This window comes from Aotus nancymaae, unplaced genomic scaffold (genome assembly GCF_030222135.1).
Source record: "Aotus nancymaae isolate 86718 unplaced genomic scaffold, 86718_ANA_hifiasm-v0.15.2.pri h1tg000053l, whole genome shotgun sequence".
Classification (NCBI taxonomy): Eukaryota; Metazoa; Chordata; class Mammalia; order Primates; family Aotidae; genus Aotus; species Aotus nancymaae.
In genome coordinates this window covers 31,260,302-31,268,187 of record NW_026988467.1, presented here as the reverse complement: position 1 = coordinate 31,268,187, position 7,886 = coordinate 31,260,302, and the positions used below count along the sequence as shown (strand labels likewise).

The following is a 7,886-nucleotide window of genomic DNA, read 5'->3' as shown; positions in this document are numbered from 1 at the left end:
TATAAAACACAGCCTTTATTGATTTCAAGGAAGCTGTCTGGAGGATGTCCTATCAGCACATCCACCCTGAGTCCCTGGGAGCAGGGTCAGAAAGGCTGGCACCAGGCTGAGCACAGTTGTGGGGAGGAAGATGGGAGCATCCACTGCCTGAGGCTGAGTAGGATTTGGAGGAAGGGGGCTTCAACTGAGCCAAGTGATGACCTGGGGAACCCCTGGATGTCTCCAGCACCTCTTGTCAGGCTCACTCTCAGGCCTCCAGACCTGCTGCTGCTGAGAGAGGACCTTCTCTCCACTGCAGGAATCTGGGCGGCTCCTCCGAGGGGAGTGGAGATGCCTTAGATCCACTGAGGCTAGCCCAGGGCGAGCGTCTCTGTTTGTGTGGGCTCCAGGCATCTGTGGCTGCTGCTGTCTCTGCTTGGGAGCACTCCTCACCTCTCTTACACATTATGTCCTCAGGGAAGCCTCTCCTGATCACCCCTTCCTGGGTTAGCTAGAAGCCCTGCTAGCAGCACCCTAAGTGGCCCCTTGCATGCGTAGATAGTTAATTCGCTTGTTTCAAAGTCTTCGTCCTTTCAGGGCTGGCACTGGGTCTGTGGGTTACCTATACCGGGGTAGAGAGCCCAGTGCCAACTGTCAAAAAATATCTGCCAAAATGAAGGTTGCATAGCTTAGTGAATTCAAAGTGGGGCCACTCAGCCCCCGTAGGACCTCTCCACTCTGCCACACCGCCCTGCCTGTCCCACGGGCAGCCCCGGTGTTGCCCTGCCCCTGTCCTGTGGTCAGATGGGGGTCATGTTGGGTGCGGAAGCCTGCAGCTTGTTATTGCCTGGATCTAGATCCAGCTCCCCTGCCTCCACCAGCTTGTGGTGGCAGCGGCAGGTGGAAGCCCGGCTGGTGAAGGACGAGGCGGTGCGGCCCCCTCGAGGCTTGTCCTTGTGCAGGGCTCGCAGGACCCTGTGGCAGATGAGGTAGCAGAGCTCGCAGATGGTGAGCACAATGCAGACAGCGGAGGCGCCCACCATGAAGTAGGTGAAGATTTTCTTCTCGGTGGGCCGGGCGATGTAGCAGTCCACAGTGTTGGGGCAGGGGGCCACGTTGGTGCACTGCACCAGGCGTGGCATGTCGAAGCCATGCCAGAGAGTGTGCAGCAGGTAGAGGAAGAGGAACTCGATAATGAGCTTGAAGATGAGGCTGAACAGGTAGGTCCACCACAGGCCCCCGTGCTTCTTGCCTGCGTTGTCGTACAGCTTGGTGCACTGGTCCCCATGCTTCTGGCGGTGCCGGCGCTCCCGCTCCTCACGGTACGCCACGTGCAGGATGACCAGCAGTGAGGGGCACGTGACGAAGATGAGCTGCAGGGCCCAGAGGCGGATGTTGGAGATGGGGAAGAAGTTGTCGTAGCAGACGTTGGTGCAGCCGGGCTGTTTGGTGTTGCAGTCGAAGTCCTTCTGCTCGTCCCCCCACACGCGCTCTGCAGCCACCACGTACACCAGCACCCGGAAGACAAACACCACGGACAGCCAGATGCGCCCGAACGCTGTGGAGTACTTGTTCACGCCGCTCAGCAGGGCCTGGAGTGTCTTCCAGTCCATGGTGCCTGCCGGGGGCTGTGCCTACCTGAGAGAATTAGAGGGAAAACCATCGTGTGAATGAATAGGTGACTTTATTGAGCATTTACTGTGCACCAGGCAGTGTTCGGAGTCCTGACTTGTGCAGTCCTCACAACGACCGTCTGAGATCAGAACTGTTATTCTTCCCAAGCTGCAGATAGGAAACTGAGGCACAGAAAGGTTAGGTAACCTACCCAAAGGCACAGAGCTAGTATGCTGGAAGGAAGCAAATGTGCCTTTGCTAATAATAACAGTCACCATTTATTGAGCATTTACTCTGAGCCAGGCATGAAGCTAAATACATTATAAGCAGAATCTCATGTTCCTCACTTACAGATGAAACTGATCCCCTCTGAGCCTGTCAATCTCCACCTACCAGGCTCAAGGGATCCTCCTACCTCAGCCTCCCGAGTAGCTGGGACCACAGGTGTGCACCGCCATGCCCGGCTAATTTTTCCAGCCCCCTTTTTTTCTTTATAGTATGTAGTCACTATTTGAAATTAAAGAGTATGTCCTTTTTATTGGTCTTATTTATCATCTGGCTTCCCCTCTAGAATGTCATCTTGGTCTTGCTCACTCTGCAGTTGAACGATTTCAAAACAAGTAGTATGTAGTAAGTGCCTCATAAATGCTGGCTACTTATTACTGTGAAATTTAGAGAGGTCAAGTCACTCACTTAAAACAGGAGGTGAACTCAAGTCTGGACTGTTGGGTGCCAGAGCCTGTGCTCTCCAATACCTCCTCTTCCCTTCCCCACTGGACTCCTGCCCCAGACCAGATGCTTGAAAGTGTTACTTTGTGGATGCCTCACTACTGTCCTTGAAGTTGCGATTATGAGTCCCATTCTACAGAGGGGAAACTGAGGCTCAGAGAGAGGAAATAAGCAGCCCAAGGTCTCACAGCTGCTAGGTGGTGAAGAGGGGAAACCAGCTTAGGTCGGGGGTGCATGAGGGCTTCTGATCTGACTCCTGGGAGGACACTAGATCCAGGGAATATCTAGAGACAACTCCCTGCTCCCTGTGCTGGGCCTGGGGGAGCCCAGCCACCCCTAGCCATGCTTGTTTCTGCTGGTTGCCAGGTCCTTGTGGTGGAAAGATGTGCTTTGTTCAGGCCTCAACTCACACATCTCCCTCCCAGTCCTGGAGTGACTCAGAGGGTGTGGACGGGTGGATCTGCCTGAGTGTGACTTGTTTCTGCCCTGTTGTGGGTGTGAGAGCACCCGCCTGCCTGTCCGTGTGTGTGTGGGCCTATGTGTGTGAGTCCCCCTGGAGCTGATTTGCGCCTCTGAGCATGCATGATGCCTGTGAGACCACCACCCTGCCCCAAACTGCCATCATTCTGGCCTGTGGTTATGGCCTCTTTGCTGGCCTTTCACCTTCCCTCCTGTGCCCCTAGAGTGCATTAAATCAGTTCATGCCACTCCGTTGTTTAAGACTCTACTAGCTTCTCGCTTGGCTTAGGGAAACCCCAGATTCAACATTCTCACCCTGTCACACTGGAATAAGGGCCCTGGGGGCTTTTTGTGGATTCCTTGTGCCTGGAATGCTCTTCCTCCAATAACTTACATGGCTGACCCTTCTCATCACAGAGGCCTCTGCTCAAACCTCATCTCTTTAGAGGCTTCCCCGGATTACCCTGGGTCTGAAAGAGCCCCTGCTCCTGTCACTCTGTGCCTGTCTCCTTTCTTTTCTTTTTCTTTTTGTTTTTTGAGACAAGGTCTTGCTCTGTCACCCAAGCTGGAGTGTGGTGGTTCGACTTTGGCTTACTGCAACCTCTGCCTCCCAGGCTCAAGGGATCCTCCTACCTCAGCCTCCCGAGTAGCCGGGACCACAGGTGGGCACCACCACGCCCGGCTAACTTTTCCAGTCCCCTTTGTTTTCTTTATAGCACTTAGTCACTATTAAATAATTTGTCCTATTTTGGGGTCTTATTTATCATCTGGCTCCCCCTCTAGAATGTCAACTTGGTCTTGCTCACTGCATTATATTTAATGCCCAGTGCTTGGCACATAGTAGGCTCTCAATGCTGAATGGGTAAACAAATGAACACTTCTCAGGGAGGCAGCTTGGAAGGAGGGGACAGGAGGGGAGGGCAGGATCCTGGTAGGGGGATGCAGCCTAGACAGGGGGCTTGTGGGAAAGACTTCCCTATGCTGGCGAGAGGGAGAGAGCACAGTTCCTTCTCAGCACCTTCGCCCTCCTGGATGCATTTCCTTGGGAAATCACAGTCTGGGCAGGATGGGGCAATTGGGAAGACCTCATTCCTGGTAAGCCTCCTCTTCTCCCCTACTCTGCTCCTTCTAAGCCCCAGTGGTGGGGGAAGGCAGTGACATAGCCCTGAACACGGAGTCCCACTTGGATTCAAACCTCAGCTCCGCCATTTAGTGGCTGGGCGATTTCCAAGAATTCCCTAATCTCATTGACCCCATTTACTTATCTCCAAAGGGAAATAATTCCTACTTTCTGGGGCTGTTGTAAGAATCTTGAGACCGTTTCCTCCCAGGCCCCCCACTCACCTGGTGGGAGTTCACAAGAACCCAAGTGGATGTGGGAGCCCTGTCTCCCAGGACAGAGAGCCGAGAGGGACCCTGATGGCTGCGTCCACTTGACACCCTCCCATGGCTGCCCGCCGGGATGCAGCCTCCTCCTGGGCCTCTGCCGTCCACCCTCGGGTGCTGTCTGCCCAGTCCCTCCTGACACACCCGAGAGAGGAGACTCACTGGCAAAGAATTTCCTTCCCAAGTCTAGGCTAGGCACTGGTGGAGCCGGTTCTGGTTCTCTCAGCTCCCCCCAAAGCCAGCTCCCAGCGCAACCATTTTCTCCCAGACCCCCAGATTGTACTCTGCCCAGCCTTGCCTCCAGCCCCACAGTGTCCCTCAAGGAAAAAGCTTCCCTTCCTCCCCAGTTTCCCTCTATTCCAGACAGTTTGGGAGCTTGTGGACTTGGGAAGGGGGTGTCTCGGAACTTTTTCAAAGCCGGGACCCCTTCTGGGCCCAGGACTGAGAGGCGAGAGGGCGGATTGGGAGGGGCGGGGGGGGAGGTCCCCGCAACTCCTCTTCGTGCCCCATCCCAGCCGCGCAGGCAGGCTCAAGCCCCAGCCCTGCCGCTGGGGGTCGCCGCGAGCGCTCAGCGCCCTGGGGGTCCCGCCCCGCCGGGTCCAGCACTTACCAGCAACAGCGCGGCCAACGCGGAGCCCTGACCCCCGCGACCCCGGGGCCCGCAGCAGAGGCGAGGGCCCAGGAGCCGGGCTCGGCAGTGGTGCTGGCGGCGGCGGGCGCACCCCGCGGCGGCGCGGAGGAGGGAGCTGGAGGGAGCCGGCTCCTAGACCCGACGCTGCCACGCGCTCCCGGGGCAGCCTCCCGAGGGGCTGGAGGCCTGTCTGAGCCTCGGCTTCCTCAGGCGTGAAATGGGGGCATCGGTGGCCATGGGCAGGGCCGTCCGAAGGCTCCAATGAGATCAGGGGCGGGAGGCATTCTGCAAACTGTTAAGTGCCTCGACTGCAGGTCCGACTGCAATCAGGACTCGCCCACGCTCGTTTACCGCGGGTACCTTGCCTGCTTCCGGCCCAGCCCCGTCCCCGCCTGGCGCGGGACCTTGACCCCGCGTGGGGCACTCCTCTGGGGAGGCCGGTGCGCTTTGGAGAGCTGGGGTGGGGGGCAAACCTTGTGCCCACAGCAGGAAGGGGCACAGCGAGTCCTGTACCAGGAAAGACGTGCAGGAGTGAGGGCGGGGTGGGGGGCGTCACGGCCTGGAGGGACTCCGAGGGGCAGACTGCGACCCGAGCTGTCTACCTGAACACCAGGGTCCCTAGTTTCTTGTTTTCATTCCCGAATCACCTGTTCATATTCAACTATATATTCTTTTTACGTTGAACCTATGGAAGAATGCTATCTACACTCTTCTGCACTTTGCTTTTTTCATTTTGCAAAATATGTCTTTTCCCCCATTAGTCTATATAGAGCTGTCTTGCTCTCTCACTTTAAAAACAGCTGAATAGAATATGTACTGTAATATATTTAATAAGTCCTATTCTGATAAAAATGAGGGCTGTTTCTAGTGTTTTATTTCATTTTATTACAAATACCATCGCAGTAAAATATCCCCTGCCAAGGCAGATGGGTCGGTCTGTGGCTGGGGTGGGGCAGGGCTGCGCCCGGGGGATAAGACCATTGTGCTATTTACTAGTGTGTCATGACCGGAAGCTCATAAGAGCCCGGGGCACCCCAGCCATTTTTGGAAAGCCCCAGGGTTTCCAGCCTCCCTGGGAGTCCCTGGATCTTAGGGTGGGGCCCAAGTCCTCTCTCCACATGTGGTGGCTCCACATGGTGTTTGCCCAGGACTGTACTGGTTTATGCCTGCAGTGCTGGCATCATTAACAATGCCCTCTTATACTTTCAAAAATGCCCCAAAGTTAGGAGCATCAACTATGGTCACCCTCCTCCTACTCATTTTGATAGAGAATGAGCACTGAGTTGGGAGCCCAGAGGCATCTTTGCACCCAACACTGTCCCACATGCTTTATTTCACCCTTGCAGCATCCAGAGGAGGAAGGTCCGATCCTTCCTGCTTTTAGGAATGAGAAAGCTGAGGTACACAGGGGTGAGGTGACTTGCTCAGGATCACACAGCTAATAAGCAACGGAGCCAGCTCTGGAGGCCTTAGCAGTGTTGTTTCCAGATATATCAAAGCCACGGGGCAGAGGCTTCCTTGTACTCACTGGGATCATGGTCCTTGAACATCTTTGCTGAGACTGATCAGTGCCGGGTGGCCCAGGTGCCCATGTCGTGTTCTGCGCATGGGTGACAGCAGAGTGAGCCTGATGGTGTGGGGCCCTGGACTCTACTGTCTGCTGCTTTGCTCCCTGTCAGAGCAAGACTCGCTCTGCTCTACCTCCCCTCCTAGTCACTGTTTGACTCATTTGAACGATGTTTCTGTCCCTACCATGTCACTAAAAACTGCCTGTCAAGGTCTCCATGGATCTCCACAATGCTAAATCCAGCAATCACGCCTCTGTCCCCATGCCCCTTGACCTTCAGAAGCACCTGGCACAATGGACCACTCCGTCCTTCTAGAAATACTTTCTTCCCTGGGCTTCCTTGACACCACAGGCCTCACATCCTGGTCTCTAAGCAGGGTATGCCCCAGGGCCCAGTCTCTTTCTTCTCAGGTGTGCTCACCTGGGGCTCTAGATACCATTCATTGAACACCAGATGTGACAACTTCCTGATCACCAGACTGCAGCCAGAGTTGTCTACCTGAGCACCAGGGTCCCTAGTTTCTTGTTTTCATTCCCAAATCACATCACCTGTTTATGTTCAACTATATATTCTTTTTACATTTGACCTATGGAAGTATGCTATGCTATCTATACTCTTCTGCACTTTGCTTTTCCTTTTCCTTTTTTTTTTTTTTTTTAGTCGGAGTCTTGCCCTGCTGCCTGGGCTGGAGTGCAATGGTGCAATCTTGGCTCACTGCAACCTCCGCCTCCCGGGTTCGAGCGATTCTCCTGCCTCAGCCTCCCAAGTAGCTGGGACTACAGGCGTGCACCACCACACCTGGCTAATTTTTGCATTTTATTAGAGACAGGGTTTCACCATGTTGGCCAGGCTGGTCTCGAACTTGTGACCTCATGATCCACCTGCCTCGGCCTCCCAAAGTGCTGGGATTACAGGTGTGAGCCACCGCACCCAGCCTGCTTTTTCCATTTAGCAAAATATTAGACATTCCCCCATCAGTCACTATAGAGCTGTCTTGCTCTCTCATTTTAAAAACAGCAGAAGAGTATATTTACTATAATATATTTAATCAGTCCTATTCTGATGAAAATTAAGGCTGTTTCTAGTCTTTTATTTCATTTGATTACAAATACAATTGCAGTGACTATCCTTGGGTAATCATTATTTTTTTATTATTTTTTATTTTTTATTTTTTTTGAAAGAAAGAAAGAAAAAGAATAAAGAAGAGGAGGAAAAAAGAAGAGAAAGCGAGAGAGAGAATGGGAGTATTGCTTTCTTGCCCAGGCTAGAATGCATTTTAGTAATGGATATTGAAAACCTCTTTTATACCAATAATTATACTTGATGTAAACAGGAAGGAATAAGGGAAGAAAATAACAAACGAGCAGCCAACCGATATTTCATTTAAACCTATGAAATGCTATGCGATTACTGAGGAGTGATTTACTTCCAATTATGTAGTCACTTATGGAATAGGTGTGAGGTGGTAATGTATGTTTTATGTATTTGAAGTGGAGAGTTCTATAAATGTTTATTAAGTT

At 53.2% G+C, this 7,886-nt stretch overlaps 1 protein-coding gene across 2 annotated transcripts; it reads right to left on the bottom strand.

Moving 5' to 3' along the window:
* Window positions 1-4,824, bottom strand: GJB3 (gap junction protein beta 3). Of its 2 annotated transcripts, none has more exons than XM_012440272.2 (2): window positions 4,778-4,824; window positions 1-1,617 (listed from the first exon to the last, which is right to left on the bottom strand). In XM_012440272.2, the coding sequence occupies exon 2, from the start codon at window positions 1,590-1,592 to the stop codon at window positions 780-782; it is 813 nt and encodes a 270-aa protein (XP_012295695.1). In that variant the 5' UTR covers window positions 1,593-1,617; window positions 4,778-4,824; the 3' UTR covers window positions 1-779. The 2 variants fall into 2 exon arrangements, with proteins under 2 accessions (XP_012295695.1, XP_012295690.1); XM_012440267.2 differs by lacking the exon at window positions 4,778-4,824 and adding an exon at window positions 4,126-4,366.
* Window positions 4,825-7,886: the final 3,062 nt, after the last annotated feature.